At 35.0% G+C, this 23,255-nt stretch overlaps 2 protein-coding genes across 2 annotated transcripts; one reads left to right on the top strand and one right to left on the bottom strand.

Moving 5' to 3' along the window:
• The first annotated feature begins 212 nt into the window (after window positions 1-212).
• Window positions 213-13,460, top strand: LOC133174435 (serine-rich adhesin for platelets-like). Its single transcript, XM_061309560.1, has 6 exons — window positions 213-235; window positions 2,362-2,518; window positions 3,539-3,911; window positions 5,416-11,785; window positions 12,411-12,985; window positions 13,022-13,460. Exons 1-6 carry the CDS (start codon window positions 213-215, stop codon window positions 13,450-13,452), a joined length of 7,929 nt encoding a protein of 2,642 aa, XP_061165544.1. The 3' UTR covers window positions 13,453-13,460.
• A 1,754-nt stretch (window positions 13,461-15,214) lies between these two features.
• On the bottom strand, window positions 15,215-22,906 carry LOC133174445 (uncharacterized). The gene is made up of 4 exons (XM_061309571.1): window positions 22,414-22,906; window positions 17,585-17,698; window positions 15,667-15,724; window positions 15,215-15,455 (listed from the first exon to the last, which is right to left on the bottom strand). The coding sequence occupies exons 1-4, from the start codon at window positions 22,460-22,462 to the stop codon at window positions 15,332-15,334; spliced, it is 345 nt and encodes a 114-aa protein (XP_061165555.1). The 5' UTR covers window positions 22,463-22,906; the 3' UTR covers window positions 15,215-15,331.
• Window positions 22,907-23,255: the final 349 nt, after the last annotated feature.

Below are 23,255 nucleotides of genomic sequence, written 5' to 3'. Positions count from 1 at the left end.
CCTCGGTAATGTCCAAGTTATGGAGAAATAAAACTGTCTATTGCGGTTCTACTGATGTATATCCCCGATCTCAGTCCGTTTCCTTCTTTCGTGGACACGCATTAGCAGGATTTGGGCCGGACAGAGCGTTGCGCCAGAGACTTCAAGTTTGGAAGTCGCTAACACTTTTTCTCCCTTCGAAGAGGGAGAGTGCGTTTTATATATATAGGACGATGATTCGCTTTAAGTCGAAAAGGTAAATATTTTTTCATGCATTTTTGCATAATTCACAAAAAAAAGATATTATATTACTTAATGAAAATTTAATTTGATTTTTGTTCTTGGTTGCATTTTGATTAATCAAGACAAAGACAGAAAAAGATTACCACAGTTAATTAACTACTATATATGAAAATAAAACCATTAAATATCACTTCATGTAAAAGTAAACTAATCATATGATTCAGTCTGGTTTAATTTGCATCCTAATTAATTACATGACAATGTGCACTATTACTAGTATTTTTTTTTTTTTTTATTTCAATACAAAATGTTTTAGAATATAATAATCTGCATTTGATTATTAAAAAAATAGTGAGAAAGATTGAAAAAATTCATTGAAAGAACATTCAAAATAACTTGCAATATTTTAAATTATTTTGAAGTTTTGTGTTAACTTATGGAATATATATATATATACATGTACATGAGATACACTGATTGGGAATTCCGCATATTCATCCTTGAACAATAAAAAATATTAAGATTAAATTCATAAGGATAATCAACTATCAGAATATTTTCATTAATTTGTCTTTGTTTATAATTATATCGAAGATATCTATTTTTAAAATAACATTTCTAAATTAAGTTCTGGACCTCAGCAAGCCGTCGCCACATAAAAAAACCGCAGGCACGTTCAGCTCATTAAAAATGTAGTTCTGTATCCATTACGAGATTTACCGAGATATCGCGAGATCATAGGACAAATATGCGAAGATCATAAAATAAATACGGTGGCGACATTTATTAGAAACTCGGTATAATTGAGGTATATTCTGTATCACTTAGTAACAGGTCTTCATAAAGATAAGTTTGTATGTAGCCTGCTGTATAATATCAATATATTTTGTTACAGTAGTGACGTTAACTGATTTTTATTTGAAAATTAAAATAAGTGCACGACTATAGTCAATTTTCAAATAAAAATCAGCAGACAAAAATAGCATAATTTTCAAAGTCATTTAAAAAAGGGGGAAGAAATGTACTTATTAGGAAAATAAACAAGTTGCGAGAAGAAGATGTAACTTTAAGCCTGCTTTGAACCCACATGTATTTGGGACTTTTTCGTATAACGAATTATTACGATACCTATGTGTATATTATGTAAAAACTTTCTCCTCTCTAAACTTATAAATAAAACAATCAATATACATAAAAAATTGTCTGGACTTTCTGATACCAAAAAACCCTAGCTGATATCACTATATATAAGATGGATTTATGAGGTCTAGTACCAACGAATGAAAAAAAAGACCAAATGAATAATGCTTCAACGAGATAAAAGATGCATACACGAGAAAATACACTATTTGTAAATATCATTAATCATTTGTGAACCAATTTGTACTTTAAAAAATCATATAATTTGTGCCGTTGCTATCATTCATTTGTCTCGAAATTTTATCATAAGTCGACATTGTTTAATATGCTGTCCTCATATGGACACATCCATGATACAATTACATGTATATCAAGAATAAATATTAATTAAATCACCCAATTAATGCAAATGATTTTAATTTCATCGCTGTTTACTGTAAAACATGTAACTTTCAAATCTAAGACAAATTGACTGCTAGTTTATAAAGAAGTAGAGTGCATTCATCTCAACTTTTGACCTTTGCATAACGCTTGATCTTTTTTAGTATTCTACATCTCCGGACATAAAGAATCACAAATGACAGGGTAATAGAACAGCCCGATGAGAAATAATCCTACCTTCCCACGGTACAAAATAATCGGGAATATAAAAAGGTCCGGGGGCCCTTAAACATAATTACGTATTTTTAAAAGTTGCACAATATATACTACATGTACATTTTTCGTTTAGATGAAAAATATCAATGATTTGGGGGGGGGGGGGTTAAAAAAAATTATAAATACGATTGCGTACTTTAAGAAATCCATTTTTTGGTCACATTAAAATACCAAATTACATCACTACTTAAATAAATCATACAAATTATATTCCCCTACTTGATATATACATGTAATATAGTGCAAGACCTTTTGATCATGACTTCTGAAATCTTATATTAATATTAACTTACTAGATAAATTATCAAGAGACAGATTCATTTTAATCTTTTTTAATTTCAGCATACTTCTCGCCGTCGCCTTTGTTTCAACTTTAGTGCCACTTATTAATGCTAGAGGGCGCCTTTTAGAACCAGCACAGAGGTCATCACTATGGCGACGAGGATTTAAAAGTCCAGTTAATCGTGACGATGATGGATTGAATTGCGGGGGATATTGGGTAAGTTGGGTTTTAAAAGTTTGTTTATATAGAATTTTATTTTTTTGTTTACATGGTAACCTTCAATTCAAAATACACAATTCGGAAGAATATAATTAATATATAATTGCAAATTACTCAATCTTACCAACATTTTCAATGCCATCATTTGTATTTTCAGAATGCCCTTTTAAAATTGTTTCCTTTCTCTCAATTAAAAAAAAAAAAATAAAATGAATTCTTTGAGCTCACAGAAAACATCTTTGAAGAATTTAATTTGATGTGCCATTCAAATCTTCGCATTTTCTATTCTTTACTACACTGAAAACAAAATTACTATTTTATTAGTTTTTCATACCTGGTACCTTATCCCCATTTTAAATAGTGACATTCTCGGACACTTCAATAAAAAATGATACAAACACGTTGACAGGATTTGAGGGCCCAGATTCTACATATGGGCACATTCAGCATGTTTTCATGTCAAATAATAAATACACAGTCATGAAATTTCAATAAAGCAGTCCTAATCGAGCACGCAGCTCCATAAAAATATCTATATATAAACCATATTATTAAGCAGGTAAAAAAGATTAATGCGGCCATTGTAAAAGAAAAAAGCAGCCAGGCGGAAAAAAGGACAATAGCCGATGGATGTTTGATGTTTGCATGGTTATCCATTGAGAATAACGTTTATTTGCAAATAAATTACTTAACGGCCAATTGACACAAGACAAAAATGTAAAAAATTAACAAAAAATATAATTAAATAACAAAAGTCCACATCAAAAAAGGACTCTTATCAGGAACGTATATAATAGAAAGAAATTATTATTAATTAATATTAAATATATATATTTTTTCTATCAGTTTTTAAAAAAAAATTAATTGCAATGAAATACAAATTGATAAATGCTATAAAAGGAATAGGTTATATTTTTCCACAAGGAGACTGAATCATGCAAATCAAAACAGACAAGAAAAATAAATCCTAGTTCTATGTGAGTCCGTATTGAATTCTTTTTTTTTTTTCATTTACAGCGCCAGTGGCAGCTGAATTCTGGGAAATGTGGAGTTTGTGGTGACCCTCACGACGTCACTCCTCATTCAAACGAAGTTGGCGGGAAATTCTCTAATGGACTTATTTTCCGGTACTATAGTACAAATGACACTATTATAAACGTAATTGTGGAAGTGAAGAAAAACATGAGAGGATACTTTGAATTCCGTTTGTGTCCGGATGTGTCAGACTCAGTTCCGGTGACGCAGGCGTGTTTGGATAGATATCCATTAGAGATTGACGGACACGGAAAACGCTTTGAACCGACGCAAGAGGGTATGATCCACCTACGAGTAACACTTCCGAGCGGGGTCGCTTGTGAGAGGTGTGTTCTGCAGTGGAAATGGCGAACAGGTACATGTAACTACTGATGATTTACAGGAGCGGATCCATAAAATGATATTTCAATCTTCCATAGCATTAAGTGTGTTTTTTTTTTCTTTTTCTTTTTTTGTTGTTGATTCACTTATAAATGAGACGTTCCTTGTAGTTGCTCTGGGCCAAAGTTTATATGCACAGTAATCACACATTCTCCTCAACTAAAATGTAATAGAGCAAATACCCTTCTACATCTGGGTTTTATGATATGAAATAATATTGCAAATGTTCAAAGTGGCTTATATGTTCTCGCTGAGAATCTATTTTTTTTTTTCTTATAAGATTAATCTTCGTTTTCTTAAAATTAAATTATTAATTTTCATGTCGTTTTCTTTAAGTTACAAAACCATGACCGTGCGCGTGACCTGTGTATGACCATCACATTAAACGGCGGCAAATTGGTTCGGACATTATTATGCAGAATTAATGATTATCGTACGGGAGAAAAACAAGTGTTTTATTGTCCCAAAAATGGTCATGGATTACACATGTCACTGCGCATGCCTGAGGGCATGCCTTGTTTTACGAACCACAAACACCGAAAACAAACAAACAAAACAATTTTGAATATAGATTGTATTCTCATATAAGCAAGTTTTGCAGTTTCACTCATGGTACAATGTACTTCAATTCTAAAAAAAAAATCAAATTGATCAATAAATGTTCAACCGAAAAATAATTCTAACATTTAATATATTTATTTCTGTTTACTTTGATAATATTTTCCCCCGAAAATATCACAATCAATTTTTCTTTAATATATAAATCTCAAAAGATTGAGAATTTTGTTTAAAAAATGCAACCCCCCCCCCCCCTGCAAAAAAAATAATAATTAAAAAAATAATGAAATAAAAATAAATAAATGAAAAATGAAGAGGACAGGTGAAGGTAATCAAATATATATGGAAAAGAATTCCCTTTTTTACTTTGATGTCGTGTGGATATTGACGTGTGGACATGTAATTAACTGGCTAAAAGAAAGTAACATGTCTGTTATTTTTTTTCTCCAGTTGTGGCAATAGAGGAGAAAGGCAGGCGTTTTCTCCATTTCTATCTTTTATCTACATCTATATATTTGTTCGAGTTAAATTTTAATGATTATTCTTACGCAGTAAATAGTTAATATTCATAACGTTTGTATATTTGTATTTTCTAAGAAGGTTAAAGAATAATCATTAGAAGACATCTACTGATTTTGCCTTTGTAATATTGTAATTTTCCATGAACAAAAGTTTATACAGAACATTAACATGAGTATGGTTAATCAAGCTTGCAGACGTCATACCACCACACAATTATTGAAACTTTTGTAGCTTTTCAGGCCACTTTCAATAGCGCCATGCATAAGGTTGTATAAATATAAACACACCACGGGGCGTTTTGCGACTTTGCTTCGTAGTTCTTAAATGCATTTTTTAATCATTATGTTATCAAATTTCGGCAAGCTTTTAAATTAATAAAATTTAAATAATTTTTGCAGCTATGAACTGGGGAAAATGCCCGGATGGCTCCAGTCGCACCGGATGTGGCCCACAAGAAGAATATTACAACTGTGCAGACATAGCGATCTTACCACCTGAGACGATTCTCAAAAGAAACATCAAATCTTCCACAGATGAAAAACAGAAATCGGGATCGGCATTCAGATACTTACAAAACGAAGCCAAACTCGAACCAATTGTACCCATTTTTGATTTTAACGGAAATATTCGCACATCAAATAAGGTTGCAAATAATGAGGTGCAGATGAGGAAGGATGTTGATGTGGCATTTCCAAGCGTCTCTATCGGTAATGTGCCTAAACCTAAAGGCATTATGCTGCCATATCTCGGAGAAGGAGCAACAGATGTTGATAAGCAGGTCGCAATAGACACCAAAGTTGGAACAGAGGCTAAAGAAACAGTCAATCCTGCAGACCTTCTTAACCGATTTAAGTCAACCTCAGAGTTTAATGGGAAGATATTATCTCGCTCAAAAAGAACCACGCTTGTGACTCCCAACCCAGTAACTCAGGCACATGGAAGTTTCTCTGTAAAGAAAACCACATTGAGTTTTTCGGGATCTAATGCTAATGCTAATTCTGGCCGCACATCTGGGCTCCTTGGTTCAATGAAAGGACAGACTGGTCTAATTTCTCCCCCACTTCCAAACAAAACAAGTATGGGATCTTCCTCTATGGTTGTCAAATCTTCATCATCTTCGTCTTCATCTTCTTCAATGTCACAGTCATCACCTTTAACGTCTATCAAATGGTCTGCGTCATCGGGATCGGGATCCTCCACTTCGGGCTTTGACGGTTCCGTACCAATCAGAAGTGGGCTAGCATCGAGAGTGATTCCTGGTATACCTGGACCAAAAACGGTTCATACAGTCTCTTTTGTAGTTAATAACACCCATAGTGGAATAGACAGAAAGCCACATTCAGCTGTATCATTGGCCTTAGAGAAACTAAGGAAGCTTGTAAAACATGTGAAACAAGGTGGAAATGCTGAGACCATTCAAACCGTTCAAGTCACAAATACCCCTAGCGGCATCAAGAAAGTAATCCGCACTGAGATTAGAAAGAAGAATCGCGGAGTAACACCATCTTTTGTGCAGAACAAAAGTCAAGGCTCCCTAAGAATTTCTGCAAGAGATTTTCTCAATGGGAAAACTATTTTAAATAGAATGTCATCTTTTAGTGGATCTGGAGGCGTGCCCATACAAACATTGGGTGGATCTGCAGAGGTTAACGTAAATCAGCAGGTCAGGTCTAATGTAAACATACCTTCAGTTTCAACGAAGATCACAAATACAAATTTTACAAGGTTCGTATCTTCAAATGGCCACCAGATGTCTGGAGCTGAAATCAAAACTGAAAACAAGGCAAAATTAGATGTTCTGACAAAAAAGGTCACAAAAGAGACGGAGAACGTTAAAATTGAACAGACAAATATGAACAAAGAGACAAAGTCCACAAAACCACAACCAGCACTTCCAACAATTAATGTTTCTTCCAAAAGCAATAAAGAATCCACGTTAGATGAGGAGTTGGTATTATCAAACCCGATTGTTTTAGTATCGGCTGAAACAAAATCAAAAGAAATTGCAGTTCCTCAGACAACGTCAGACAATACAGTTTCCACTAAAATTACTGAAGTCAGTGTAAATCAGAAATCAACAAAACCTGAAAGCGGTGCGTTATATCCTCAAACTGTAGTTATTCCAAGTAATAACAACAATTATGTAGTTCCCTCATCTATGTCGGGGCCTTCTCTTATGATTACAGGAGGATCTCTTTCTAGTCGCCCAGCTGATCTTGGATACAGCAAAATGTCTCAAGTGACTGAAACAGAAGCCAAAAACTCCATTTTAATGACCCAAAAGATGATGTCTAGTCCAAGAAATCAAGATGGAGGCCAAGCTTCAGTACACCTTGAAGCAAAGATGCAGCAGCCCGTCGTTCCTGTTTTAAGATCTGAAGCAGTATCATCAACAAAAGAAACAGGACAAACACTTTTACAAAAGGTCAATCCGATAGACAACCAGGGTATGAAAGTAAAGGAAGATATCAAAACAGTAGAGGAGGGCAAAAATAGGATTAATACAGCTAACACACAAACACAGAGAGTGACAGTCACATTGGGAGGAAACTTCTCCCCACGCAAAGAAGCAAAGAATTCTTTTTCTGCTAGACATGAACTCACATTAATGGGCAACAGAATCAAGGATACCAACAAAATTCTTAATTCAAATAATGTTTTAACGAATGTCAAATCCGAGGTGATAGAAAAGATACTGCTAGAGAAAAGAGAACCCAATCCTTCCCGAAAAATTGCACATAAACTGGCATCTCACTCGCAACAAGTTCGACCGGACACTGCCAGAACCGAGTCTGTACAGGTCAACACAACAACAGTAAGAAAGATATCTTCAAAACCCTTGGTTTCGTCATCATCATTTTCTTCTTCAGCTTCATCCTTTTCAGTATCTTCAAGTTCTCAAAAAGACATTGAATCATCTGGATCTAGTATGACCTCCAGTGCTGGAAAATGGCAAGTCATTCCTAACCAAAGAAGTCTTAAAGTCGAGACCACTAAAGAGACTCGTCAAACTTTGAATGGAGACACAAATGTTAAACAACCAGTAGAGTCAAGCACTATGAAGAATTTAGAAGTCATCACTATTCTGCCTAATGAAGTCACGACAGCTTCTACTGTTTTAGAAGTTAATTCTAAAATTGTTCAAGATGACACCTTTCAGAAAACCAAAAATTCTGGGATCATCGACACAACACTTCCACCACAAATACCGCCAAGTACCCTTCCACCAGACAGTGGATCACATCTGAAAACTTCCCAAGCACAGACAAATGATCAGTTGATTTCAAATCCAATTTTAATAAAAGGAAGTATCAACATTGGTGGTCAAAGTAATAATCAATGGGGAATTTCAAATGGCCTAGAAAATGCGCAGCAAAGTCAGAATTTAGTTGTAGAAGGTCTTAATCAAGGACTAGGGCTTCAGTATGGCATAAATGATCCTTATCAGATTAATTTCAATTTGCCTCCAGATCCTCAACAAAACATTGGAGGTGATAGCTGGTTGCATGCATCTGGATCAAATGCCCAACAAATGGATTCGTTATTCATGGATCAGACGTCATCTTTAACATCTCAGTCTTCTTTTGCAAGCAATGCTGGTGAACAATTTTTGACTGCAGGCCCAGTGGAATCCATACCCCTTCCTCCCGGCGAACCAAATATGATGATTGATGGTACACAAGAAATGCAAAACACTGGTACATTTGTTCCCTATGACGCAAATATGATGGGTGGATTAGACCAGTGGGGCACAGGATCATCGACAGCTGATATTAGCTTCTCTCAAGGCTCTTCTAATGATAATATCCCTCAAGGTTCTGTGATTTCTTCAAATTTTGGTGGCCAAGCATTATCATCTGGTTTTGATGCAGGAATCATTCCTAGTGGAATAGACCACACACTTCTACGGTTAACAGACACCACTGCCCTAGAGGTTGGCCCAGTTCTTTCTGCCGGAGGTCAAGTTGCACACGACTCAGCCTTTGGAATGGGATTTGTCACTTCCTTACCAGAGACTACACCCCCTCCTACCACTTCAACAACAGCTGCCACGACTACAACAACTGAAGCCACAACTACGACACCTACTACAACGACAGAAGCGCCTACAACTACAAAGGCACCGACGACCACAGAAGCTATAACAACCACACAAGCTCCAACAACAACATCAACAACGACGACTAGACGTCCAACAACAACTACAACGGAACAAACAACTACAACATCGACACAGGCCCCAACTACGACAACTGCAGCTCCAACGACACCAGAAATTACAACAGAACCGGTACAGACATCGAAACCTTTAACTCAAGACTTGGGTGTTGATGTTTCTGTAATACAATCATCATCTCTGTCTGAAATCAAATCTTCTGCAATCCAGTCAAATTCACAAGTGGAGACTTCAAAGACAGGTCAGACGGGTTCATCTTACACTGTATTGTCTGTAGAAAAATCATCTAGTAAATTGACTCCGCCCCCGGCACCCATTATAAAACAAGTCATTGTTTCCACTAATGAGCAAATTGATATGGGAGACAGACCTATTCCTCAGTTAAAAGCAGTTACAGCACATTCGCTTGCCCCTAGTCAAAGCATCGAGGGGAAATCTGCACATTCATCAAGTTCTACTTCGGAAATGACAAAAGATACTCAATTTAACACTGTCGAAGTGACAAAAACAGAGGGTTCCTCAACTGCTGAAAGAATGACAGCTGTAGAAACAAGCAAAATAAATACGGAGGTTACAGGTAAAGGAAAAACGGATTCAAAATCAACATTAGAAACAAGCGCAACAGCAAATAAAATTGATGGGTTACAAGGAAGTGAAAACAGTAAAACACTGATGTCAGCAAATGTGGAACAAACTCTTACAGGTGGAAACACAAAGATAAGTTCTCAAGGAGAACAAAATGCTGTTATTTCTACGAAAACTAGCACTGTCAGTGAGAGCAAAATTGACAAGCAGGCCGAAATATCAAAGAATACAGCACAGGATCCCAATGCCATATTAGCCAATATGTTTAAAGCTCTAACAGATATCATGCTTAAAGTTCAGATGGGAGGCAAGCAAACATTCCCCTATTCTACAGATCAATCAAAAAAGATTCAAATGACAAAACAAATTGCTGGGGCTCCAACAGCTACTACTTTGGAAAAAGCGAACAAGATTGAAACTCAAAAATCTGTAAGTTCCTCGTCAACTTCAGTTCAGTCAGAATCTAATTTGGTTTCTGCTAGTGAAGTTGTGCAAGGAGATGTGAAGAAGGATAAAATAGCAACAACTCAAATAGAAGTACAACGTGGAGATACCATAGTAGACCAGTCTGCAAACGTTCCATCGGAATCGTCATCACAAACAAAGTCCACTAAGGAAGCTAAAACTGTCACCCAATTGCCACCTCAAACAGAGGCACCTGCACTTGAAAAGACAAAAGTTGACGCTGGATCTACTATTTCCTCTTCTACTTTCAACATTGCAGGTGGATCTGCTATGGACATTAGTGGCGTGGGAAATATGGCTGTAGATGGCCAAGCAATGGATGCCAGTATGATTGATTCCATTGGAATTGGTAACATAGCACCAGAATGGGGCAGCACTGCTTTGACAGGAAACGTTGATCTCATGATGGATACTGCTAACTTAGGTACAGCAGCAAATAATGTATGGGACACTACATATGTCTTTGATAATACAGCAAATAGTGGAATGGACATAGGAACTGGGACATCTGGTTCTTCATGGGACAGTGCCTTCATTGACTCTACTTTGCCGATTGAATCCACTACTGGAAATTCAGCAGGGGCTTGGGATGCAGCTTACTCCCTAGAAAATACAGGAACTTCTTCAAGCTCTTCCCTTGCTTCCTCAAAGAGTGTTTCATCCTCTTCTTCATCAACCTCGATCTCAGCGTCCTCCTCTAGCAAAGGAAAAACAACTTCGAATGAACAAGTAAATAAAGCTGGTTCTTTAACAAAAGAGATTAAAATTCAAGAGGCTAAACAGCCAGTTGTACGACCGCTTACAACACGCCCAACACCAGCGCCCACCACAAGAGCCCCATTACCATTAACAACTGCCGCACCACCACCCACAACCACTAAAAGACATACAACAACAACAACACAGGCCACTACCCCTTGGGACGCCTCTTTCGTCAACCTTCAATCCCTATCAGGGTTCCAAGTGGGAAGTGGATCTGACGCATCATCACAAGGCACAGACGTTTCGGCGGGTGGTTCCATGTCGTTTGGTAGCAGTTCCGTGAATAATTTTGACAAGTCCAATGCAGTTAGCGCGTCTAGTTCCTTCGACACTATTGGTGCTTCGAAATCATATAAGACAAGCGTTTCAAATACATTTGACACATTCGATTCAACCAATTCATTCCAATCTGGAGGCCCCAATTCCTTTTCTTCCAGTTCATCTAATATGATACAATCTGGAGTGTCTTCCAATAATGTACAAGTGATTCCTACACAATCCAGCCAGGCTGCTTGGGGTCTTGGAGTAGAAAGCTCTTCTAATAAAATGAACTCAATGAATACCCAGATAAATATCGATTCTCAGTCCACTGGAAACAACGTAAATAAGTGGAATAATTTCCTTGAAGTTGGGTCCTCTCGGTTCGATATTCCAGTTAATGTCCCTCCACCTACTACCACTACTATGGCTCCAACTACTACTACTCCAATTCCCACGGAACCTCCAATCATTATTGACGTTAAGGATCTAACCCCTGAGTCTGTGGATCCAATATCCAGGTAAGATTCTTGTGGTACTGACGATATAACGTTTTAATATCATTTAATATCAATATAAATTACGAATACTAGTACTTTGTTCAGGAGGCTGGGCATTTAGAAGGTTAGGTTATCAAGAGTAAAGACGGTAAAGTTTTCAAACTTATTTTATAAAGAAGAAGAGGGATGTTTACTAGAAAATCTATTATTTGTGCAATATCTTTAAGTAAGTTCGATGTGTGGCAAAGGGGTTTGAAATGGTATTTGCTAGAAAAGGCAAATAGGAATGAGTATTATGTAGTGTAGGCAACTTTTAACAAGAAGAAGAGTATCTGTATTTTTCAGTTATAAAGTTCATTTATGAATAAAATTTAGATATCAAACGCCTTTAATTATGATTTTAAAAGAGGTGAAACAAATGCCGGTTTTCAAACTTATACTTATTCCGTAGGTAATATTTTCCTATTCTTCATGGAATTAGCTATTTTTTTTTTTTAGAATTATTTATTTTGCAATTAGTTTTAAATTGTAAACTTTGTTATTTTTTAACAAAATATTTTCATTTGCATTTCAGGTCTAGAATATGAGATACACATATTTAAATTCCATGACCATATGTTTTAAATTCTATCTATTCTTTTCACAGAAACGTCATGTTAAGCATGATCCGTTCAATGGGACAAAATCAACAAACCATTATGACACTTCTTTATGCCACTGGCGCTGACTTCCTTAGATCGATGAACATTAATCCTGCCCATCTCAAGGGATCTGTAAGTACCGCTGTTCTGAACATTTTACCAGAGCTGAGGCGATTCCTTCGGCTTCCAAGACGAAGAAGCTACCCACGAGATCCATATATAGTCGGTAAAGGATACAGAAGTCAGATTCGAAAGCGACAAGAACAGCAAAGACGACAGAGACAAAACCAATATGCATATTATAACAACAACACTACATCGGGTGGTTCCCAACAAAATTACCAACCACCACCACCACCTACAACTCCTGATCCGGTACAAAGAGCAGTGGAAACTGCAATGAGCAAACAGCTTATCACGATGTTAGGATTGGCACCCGAACCCCCAGATCCTCCAGCAGCTGGTCGAAGACGACCTGGCGCTAGAGGCGGCGGCGGAGCAGGCGGCGGAGTGGGCGGATGGGGTGCAGCAGATCCATGGAACGTGGCTGGTGGTGGTGCAGATCCATGGGGAGCAGGCGGTGGAGCAGCCGATCCTTGGGGACCAGGTGGTGGAGGAGGGGCTGGTGGTGCAGCTGGAGCGGCAGACCCTTGGGCACAGCCTGGTCCAGACCCATGGGGACCTCCTGCAGGAGGACGAGGAGGTGGTCGAAGAATGTCAAGACAATGGCAAGAGGTGCTCGGCCTTGCTCCTGAAGCTGGCGATGTTCCTGCAGGTCAGCAGGGACAAGGCGCGGGTGGTGCTGGCGCTGGTGGATGGGGTGCCGGAGGCGGAGGCGGAATGTGGGGAGGAGGTGGCCGACGGCGAGGCGGAGGAGGAGGATTTGGGGATCTAGGAAGATTAGCTGGATTGATGATGGATCCTGCTGAAGCTGCTGAGTTAGGTCTTGGTCCCGGGGCACGAGGTGGAGCCGGCGGAGGGAGAGCACGTGGTCCTGCCAATAGAGGGCGTGTAATGCACGCAATTGTGGAAGCTTTAGGATTTTAAAAGTTTTACAGTGCAATACTGTATGATTTTTATTCAGGTTACACTGAATGCATTTTTTCTTTTAGCTTCTTTTCTGGTTAATTGTCGTCAGTGGGAGAAAATTAATTTAAAATCTGTAAAAAAAAATCTCAATATAATGTAATTGTAACCTATAATGTAATTTTATCAACCTATGAAAATGAAATCCGCGAAATATTTCTCAAAATCGCTCTATGTTCATGCACAGGCATGTCAAAATTGTATTTTAGTGATTTCACATTCATTAAGATATTTAATATATGTTTTGTCGGAGACTAAACGGGCACAATATCTTAAATTTTGCCGTCACGTATAAAATTTGTGGCCGATATTCTAAAGAGAAAACTTAATTGATCTTATACATAAATGACTGCACTTTTTTGTACATTCCGTCTGTTTATATCAACCATTTTATGACTGCATAGTGTTTGATGTCCAGTGGGCAGAGTTTTTGTCATAGTTGTGGTTCTCTCTAGTGATATAGGTAAAATGACCATTAATGATAGACGACAGAATAAAGATAAGTGCATTCGTGGTAATATGTCACGCGCAAGACCTTTTATACTGCGTCAAATGAAACCTTGTCAGAAAGAAATACATCAATTCCATCAATATATAAAACAAAGACTTCTATTTTTAGGTAACACTGAATAATAACTGAAATTTATCACTTATCCAATGCTTTTTATATTACTTGTAATTTTTGGGAGCGCAATTTTAAAAGGAAATACTACATTTATTACAACTTTGGACTTGTGTAGGTTTTGTCCTACAGATTCGCAGAATTTGATATACATGAATTCTGAGAACGAAAAAGAAAGTGCATTTTGAATTATATCAGTGTATCTTAATTATCTATATTTATTATATATAGGTGCTTACTCAATATTATTACTGGTCTATAATCAATTATTATCTATAAAATACTAGAAACCAATATTGTTAGATTTTAGTAAAAATTGCGAAGCAAAACAGATAACCAGGTTTTATTGTTACACAAGTGAAACAATGGAAATACGTGGTTCCGGAAATATCCGCTCTTTTGTTTTTGACATGTTTTTGACCGTTCTTGACGGACAATATAATGCGAGATGTTTATTTTTGTTGTACATTGGTAAGAATGTTGTTGTTTGATAGGGCCCTATGCGTGACTGTGTCTTATGAGAGATTTGTCATTAATAAAATATAATAAACAACGAAATACGCTTACTTCTCTTTTTATCACTTCCGGTGTTTGGTCTACACTAATTATAAAGGCATTATTCAATGGAATGTAGGTTAATTCTGTAAGACAAATAAGTGTCCTTCATTTAAAACCTTAAGGTTATTAACAACATTTTTAAAGATTTTCTTTATTTAATATGTTGACGGTGCGACCGTTAGGGCGAGACAGATGCGTATTATTGGATACAGTTTTAACTTGGATCCGCCTCTTCAAACCGCAGAAGACATTTGGAACGTCTATACTGTGACGTCACGTTTGGATCAATGTGCACAGTCCGAATTTTCTCTTAGACTTTTTTGCTTTTAGAGCTCGCTGCGGTCACTATAAGATTGTATCATTATATTGTACAATCTCAGAGATTTTACAAAAAGTCTATAATATATATATCTATATACGATAATCCACATAATTATATGAAAGACCACTTTGTTGTGGTTTACTTTTTTCCAAGCACAGGCATTTTCTCAGCTTTTTCGCCATCTACTTTGTTTCTCTGACATGATAAGATAAAAGCAAACAGCTGGGGCAGTGTAGTACATTTACTTCATCAATGAATTAACGAGCATACATCATAAATACATATAAAACACATAGAGTTATTCATTGTTCTCAGTAGTAGAAATTTCCAACGATTTTCTACCAATTACTGTAAAATCCGGAAATTCTATTTCTTCCCCTACGTTTTTGTGTCATGATACTATCGTCAGGTGATGTCCGTTGTAATTCTGGGTCAACAGGATCGGGCAGTGATTTGCTCATTCTGAAAAAAAAAAACAAAAACATTCCGTTAGAGAGAGAGAGAGAGAGAGAGAGAGAGAGAGAGAGAGAGAGAGAGAGAGAGAGAGAGAGAGAGAGAATGAAATTATTGCAACAGAAGAGCTTTCCATGTAACTCAATTTAAATCAACTTTACTCCTTGATATGCTCAGACAAAGTATTAGAGAGAGAGAGAGAGAGAGAGAGAGTACTTACTCGTCTTCCTTTCCCATCCTAGTATAAACTTCTCGAAGTAAAACCTGTGTTGGTATATCTGCAGCAAATTAAAAATTCTACTAGGTCATAGTAATTCATTTACAGTTTTGCAAAGAAGAAAAAAGGAAAGAAGAGAAGAGTCATTGGCATTTGTCATAAATTCTCAAAACATTAACTTGGGTAGAATAGTTAAAATCATTGCCATATTGTATTCTTGTACATTCTATCAGGATGCAAGTTTATTTCATTGTTTTAAGATGCGTTACCTATATTTCCAAAATAGGAAAGTTTATGATAATTAATCTAAATATCTTTTTACAACATTACATAATTATATTTATCTAGCACAAACTGAAATTTTTAGCCCTTTATAATTGTTGCAGTTTTCTGAAACCAAGCATTAAAAATTATGCTTTGACTTCATAGATTTCTTAGATTAAAAGCACCGAAATTTAAGAATGTTGTGCTAAGTGGTTTAAGATCACGCAATGAATTATTGAAACATATAGGTCTCTTGTTAGAAAATGAATATGACTTACACCGAGCATGCACTACATGTAATTCAAAATAGAGCATAAATGTGCTATTTTTACACCTTCGTAAATCTTCAGTGATGGGGTTAATATTTTATAATTTAGATTTGAATAGCCTGATACGCACATTTAACAAGAGAATTCCATCGTCTACACACATTTAAAACTATCTGTTGGTAAGTGAATTAGCATAATTACGTGAGATCTGAACGAGATCTTGGGTATTTATGGATCTATTATTCCACTTTTGCAGTTCACTGTATTTAATGTACAAATAGATAAGCTGTTATTAGGGTGACACAAACTATCTAACGCAGAGCAAAACGGAAATAGTTTGAAATGCTAATAAAGTTTCTGTAACTGAATGGCTGTGTTGAATGTGTGTATTCTTATCAGATAAGAATTCGTCAGCCAAACCTCAGAAAGCGCGTCTACACCATTTTTTTTCTTTTAATTTTTCACTTTTGTATTGATCTTTTGGCATCTTGTCTCCGAGAAAAAAAAAATTAAATTTTTCGTGCCAGATTTTATGTATCTGAATCTCTATATAAAGAAGTAACAAATGACAGAGGGGGTCTATTTATAGACAAAAGGGCACGTGCTGAGCCAAAGAAAACTGACATCCAATCAATGTTCAATCACACGCCCTCTGGCGGCTTTTGTGCGCGTCTCAATTTTCCGATTGTCCATTTATTTGCCGTTCCTGATCGCATCAATTAAATGGAGTTTTCGATAATATCCTATATGAACTCAAAATTAAAGATATGGCTACGCTAAAGAGCTTGACGAAATAATAGAAACCTGATATAAAAAAGATTTGCCCCCCAGACCAAACATTGATTGAGGGTAAACCCAGTCTGTAAACCATTGACAAAAAGGCAGGGAATTATCAGGTTTTTTTTGTAGCGAAGCATTATACAAAATAAGTTAACGTCCTACTGCGTGTAACGTTACAGTTTTGTTTTCAGAATTATTTTATAATTAAATCTGTTTTATTTACTGGGGAGGATTTATGAATTCCTCTTAGGGGAATACATTTTGTTTTGCATAAAAAAGATTTAAAAGAAAAGATATTTAAGGTCTATTTATAAATGTACATATCAATTGCTTTGATGATTTTCAATTCTTCATGAGTTTAAAAAGATCAAAAACATTTATTTACTTATTAATCTTTATGTAAGACTTGCACTTTTTTTTGACTTTTTAAAGTATAAAATTGGCAAAGGGAATTTCGTTTGTATCCCGAATTTAAATAATAGCTTTTCGTACATCCTAATTAGTAATTAGACATATTTTTAAAAGAGGGAAAATAATATATGTATTTGATGTGACACACTTTTCTCATTACATACTTCTGAACTTGAACAAAAAATCTAATTCCATACTTTGTAAGCACATTCTCTGGAAGTTCTCCTGTTGCATTGTGGGTAAAGAAATGGCTGCCATCATTCCATCAAACGATTTTGGATCCGGAAGTGCTCTCTTTTGGGTACAAAGGCCTACAAAAAAATTAAATCTAAGAATTCACTTCTGAATTCAATTACTTAAAAAAAAGCGGAGGTCTTGATTTGAAATTATACTGTCAGCATTTCGATCATAATTATTGTTAAAATTGATAAATAAGAACTGTACTTTTATAGGTGTACAATTACAAAGGCCAGTTTCAGAACATTCAATCGTATATAATATTATAGAAAGAAAACTTTTAAATTTCTTATTCTTCTTTTTACTTCCCATTGATCCGAAATTTTTTTAATCATTAAGAGATTTCGTCTGGATATATTTGTCAACAATTTCAACCTATACATGCCGTTTTCGGCTGTAGCATATGGGTCTTCGGGTTTAAGGTCTCATCCGAAATATACCCTTTAGTTTCACATCTAATGCTGAGCGCTTGAATAAAAACCTTCTTAACAATGCTAAACGTTCTATGTTGGCGCCACCGGGAACGAAAAATAGTGCCAGGATCTCCTGATCACGAAGAGATCTAGAGCGCCAAATCATCGGTTAATTTCCACTTAACCAACATTTTGAAAAATCCTTTTCCCACATAGATTTACCTGTGTTTTACCTGTATTTTTTTTGAAAATGTTGGCTAAGTGGGAAGACACCAAAATCACCAGGGTACCGCGGCCGGTTTGGCTGAACAAGACTTTCAGGTTGCAGAAGCACTGAAGCAACATTTAATTGTTTGGGAAAAATATAAACCTGTTGAGTTTGTTACATTGATGAACTGATTGATTTTTAAATATTTTGCATAAATTTTAATCGTTTGAACAATTTAGAAAATCATTTCTTATTAACGCTTATTAAATCATTTCTGCAGTTTTGAAGAATGTGTTATTAAAGAAAACCATTTGTATGACATTTTGAATCATTTAAACGGTTTTATAAATCGAGTATACAATTAAGAAAATATTTTGCAAAATTTTCAGATTAGTTATATATTAGATTGTAGGGAAAAAAATCAAAATCGTACAAACAATTTTCTGAATTGTTCAAACGATTCTCTATGTTGCACAAACGATTTAAAAAGTCCTACAATGTTTATAAGAATTAACCTGTATAGATAAATAAAAAAAGCGTAGAAACAAATTTTCCCATTTTTCCGACACATATACATTGTCGTATTTTGAAACAAGTCTTACTGAAAATAAAAATATTATAAAGGTAAAATACTGATTAATCAATTATCTATTTTAACAGTGGTCGCCTAACCTTAACAAAAATTGTATAATAAATTTTGAACAGATGTGCAGAAATCAAAGATGATAATACAACGGCGTAAAATGTTTACAATAACTTCACTTCAAAAGAAGGGGCGCCATTTGTTATCAGAATATCTAATTAAGCTCACAATTCAACACATAGCAACGCACATTTGATTAATCTCAATTTCTTTTCTTTCTGACTGCAGAACTCACAAATTGACACAGATAAAAGGAATTAACAAAGAACTGTACATGTACATGTATGCTTCAAAGTTAAAAATGTTCGACCTGGACAATTACAGGTAGAAAAGATATTAAACATATCCCTCTCAAATGAGAGAGAGAGGGGGAGGGGGCTATTCATTACGAGTATAAGAGACGGTCACCCATATTTCGCATAAATTTGCAAGAGTAACATGTATTTCCCTTCGTCGGCGTAACAACCATTTTTTCACCATAACCTTTGTAACTTAAAATATTTCAAAGTCTTTTGAAACTTTTATACGTGGCGCAGTGGTTTGGGCGTTTGCTCTAGAGTCGCGGAGTAAGGAGATGAGTCTTACGTCGCGAATTGAATCCCATTGCGGGACGTGGACTATTTGCAGCCCAACCGGCAAGTGATGGCGTCTCAGTATGAGTGAAAAATAATTCTCGAAGGGACGTTAAACAAACAAAACCATTTTATATCATACCTATATTGGCAACGTATGGTACTACACATCAAAGGGAAGTAACTCTTGTAAAAGTGAAAGTCGTCTAGATTTTATATATTGTGAAATTGTACTGAATACGTCGATCAGAAAATAACAAGAAAATAATAAAATGTAATTGATTTTTATTAGATATGATAAATAATCGATTCAATTTATTTGACGACAAATGTTAGTTTATTATGATTTTGTTAATGCTGAAAATACTGCACGGCTATAGCACGACATTTTAATCAAGAATGATAAAAGAAAACAAGATGGTTGCACAGAAACCAAGAAATTCCTAGTCAATAGTCAGATTACATTTTTTTCGCAAAATCTTTTCAAAATTAAGTTTGACAATCTGTTTTTCTGCTGTTAATGATGTTCAACATCAATCGTGTAATTTTAAAACACGAGAAGTACTTAGTTTATATTTTGTAGTAGGTTGTTTACTTCACATCACAATTACAAACATAACAAACTAAAAATAGCTAAGATCAGTACTCAGTTTTCGATGCTGCACTCCATTTTTATGTTTTTTTTTGCGTCCATCTTATTTTATTTTTTCCCCATTTTAAGAGATCGTAAACATGACGCTGTTTGACTCCAGTACAACGTTGCAATTAACCTTTACAAATCAAGACATCTCCGTATCAAAGGGCCGACGTGAAGAAGGGACCCGCTGGGAATTTTTTTTATTAGAATTAGAGAAAAGAAAATTAAATTTCCATAGAAATAAGAGGCATATGAAGATGTTTGACTTACGGAAAATCAGTATGGTACATGTACGCTTATTTGAGAGAGAGAGAGAAGGGGAGAGAGAGAAAAAGAGAGAAATCTGCAACTCGCAAATTACAAATGCATTGACACAGGAACGTACTAAAGAATAAAAAATATTTATCGATAGTTTGGATTTTCTGTAGGCGATTACATCCTCATACATACGTCACATCAAACTGTCTAACAGTGAACTAAGCTGTATACATACGTTATCGGCCCAAATGTTTGGAGAAGTCGGGTAAAATCGGTGCCATGATTGAGAGGTCAGACTCTTGTAAAACGGTAAAAAGTCTTGAATTTAAATAGTAAAGACGGTGGGAAAATTGTTTATTTTCCCCCGGAAATGTCTAGCAATGCTCCTGAAGTGCTCAAACCCAGCTACGCCCCGCGTAAAAAAATCATATATCATTTATCTAATTGAAATATACCGATCAAAACTTAAAAAAAAAAAAAAAAAAAAAAAAAAAAAACAACAACTGTGGTTAACGCTTGACAAATATGAGTTAACGAATTTCTTTGAACATATATTTTATTTTGAAAAACAAAGGATTTATTGGGCATATGAAGATTTGTGCACAGTTGTTTTATAAATCTTTTTTTTAAAGTTATTTTAAATTTAAAAAAAAAAAAGGTTTGTTATTTTACTATTATTAGCATTTTTTCATCTAAATCGAATGAACAAATTGCAGATTTTCATATATTTTGTAAAATTTCTACATCTGCATCTGAATATTTTTCACATGCAACATTGCTGTAGAAAATGAATTACTGCAATATTACAGTGTCTTTTGTTTATCCGTGGCATATATATGTCCATGCATTATTATAAATCTTGATCAAAATTATGTTTCAATAATATTGTCGCTCAAGTCATCGGTTTTATTTTATTGTAATCAGAAAAGTAAAGTAATTACAACTGTATATTAATTAATTTTTTTAGTTGCTTAATAAATGAATAAAAGGATCTGTTTATGTCTATTCAATCAAAATCATTTACACATGAGAAGATAACTAACGGAATAAGAACTAAAGGATACCCCCCCCCCCTTTTAACCATCTAAACAATCAATAGGCTATGAAAGAAACACTTTTTAAAATCTTAATTACATATAATTAACAGTTGCTTTTCTGTTTCAAGGGAAAAATAGTGAAATATAAAAGAATATAGACATATGAAAAAAAATATATATACATGTATTTGCCTATATGGAGAAAATAAATTCATAAATATTAAAAACGTTTATTACATATTCATATCGAAAGTTTAATTATTTGTATATACTAAAGATATCACCTTAAATTAAAGAAAAAAAAATATTTTTTACACAGTAATCAGAAGTTTCTATCAATTGTTTTAGTACCATTTTTCTCATAGATGATAGGCTATATGTACTCCTAAAATAGTAATTGATCATGAAAACATGAAACTATGTTTATGACTTAATATCCAAACTTTATTCTTTTGATACATGATCCATAAGGATTGGCCTAATTCATTGACAACAAAGTGATAAAGTTTTTTTCAAAACATTAAGGTTAAACGTAACGTACAGGACAACGTACCTTTCCCACTGATAATTTTTCAAGGTATTCTTCATTTAATCATCAGTTGTTTTCAGACAAAAATCAGCAAATATTACCAAGAGTTTTTTTTTTTAAACTATACTTAATTTTTTTTCACAAAAAGTGAATGAGATTGGGCAGCAGGCAAAGCCTATATTTTTACCCTCTCCCTTAGGTTCTGGACATATATAAAATAATGAAAAGCCTCATGTTTTCTAAAGATTAAAAAAAAAAACTAATAGTTTTAGCTGGCATTTCTTTAAAATATTTTATTCAGAGGAGGTGTACAGCATTACCAGGGATCATGAAATCGCATAAAGACCTTCAATTAAGAAAAAAACTCCAAACCACGTTGCGTATGTCCTTAAATAAAATATTTATAGCTACCTGTACAATAGCTGAAAGGAGAGAGAGAGAGAGAGAGAGAGAGAGAGAGAGAGAGAGAGAGAGAGAGAGATTTAAACTTACCTAAAGATATGAATGTAGATATCAGCAACCAAAGCAGCTTTGACACCATTCTCCGTTAACAAAATTAAATTAAGAAAGTTTTTTGGTCTGGTTAAAAATATGATCTGTTATAGTGACAAAACACAATCCTTTGTTATCTCAAGAGCTAGAAAAAAATTGCAATTATCATGTTGACGTAGAAATTTGACACAGGAATTAAAAAAATTACTGATCATCCAACGATGTAGGGATAAACTAAAACACGGAATCTGAACTGGTTATCAATTTATATCCGAACAGAAGTCGCCCCCGACTAGTTTTAAATGAAACTACCACCCAGCTAAGAATGGACGGTTTTATCATCAATATAACTCTAATCGATAGAACTTTATTGGTGATAATCTATATTAAATAATTCAAAAAGAGTCCAAATGACGCGAACTTGTTTACAATTGACAATCCCCCCTAACAGCAAATCAATGATCTGGTTAATTAAAATTATCCCAACAAGCACGTGCTTTGTAAGGATGAATTTCATTGGAAGATTACCCATACGCCTGAAACGTGGAAGTTTGTCTAAATATTGTAGTAAAGATACAATATTAATTTAACAATAGTCATTTAAGCTCAACTAAGCCCTTAATCTGATCCGTATCCGCGAATCTGTTCCAGGAATTACGATTTCGTGTTCGCTTCTGATTATTACCGGACATCAGCTAAATATTTCAAATGTGGGAATATCATAAAACTTGGTGACCTTACATCGATGTATTCGATGTTTTACGAAAGGTCATAGTCTAAGTCAGTAACCTGCACATTTTTCCTCTGTGAAAATCACAGTTTTATCACATGGAAGGAAAAAG

This window comes from Saccostrea echinata, unplaced genomic scaffold (assembly GCF_033153115.1).
Source record: "Saccostrea echinata isolate AGI-Se365-2 ecotype Australia unplaced genomic scaffold, CSIRO_AGI_Sech_v1 ptg000058l, whole genome shotgun sequence".
Lineage (NCBI taxonomy): Eukaryota > Metazoa > Mollusca > Bivalvia > Ostreida > Ostreidae > Saccostrea > Saccostrea echinata.
This window is presented reverse-complemented; position numbering and strand designations above follow the sequence as displayed.

Excerpts from the sequence above, each read along its gene's own strand:
- LOC133174435 (XM_061309560.1), top strand. The coding sequence starts at position 213 with ATGATTCGCTTTAAGTCGAAAAG. Across the intron at positions 3,912-5,415 it reads GCAGTGGAAATGGCGAACAG|CTATGAACTGGGGAAAATGC; the intron begins GTACATGTAACT and ends TAATTTTTGCAG. Across the intron at positions 11,786-12,410 it reads TCTGTGGATCCAATATCCAG|AAACGTCATGTTAAGCATGA; the intron begins GTAAGATTCTTG and ends TTCTTTTCACAG.
- LOC133174445 (XM_061309571.1), bottom strand. The coding sequence starts at position 22,462 with ATGGTGTCAAAGCTGCTTTGGTTGCTGATATCTACATTCATATCTTTA. Across the intron at positions 15,725-17,584 it reads CCAGAGAATGTGCTTACAAA|ATATACCAACACAGGTTTTA; the intron begins GTATGGAATTAG and ends AATTTGCTGCAG. Across the intron at positions 15,456-15,666 it reads AGGATGGGAAAGGAAGACGA|AATGAGCAAATCACTGCCCG; the intron begins GTAAGTACTCTC and ends TTTTTTTTTCAG.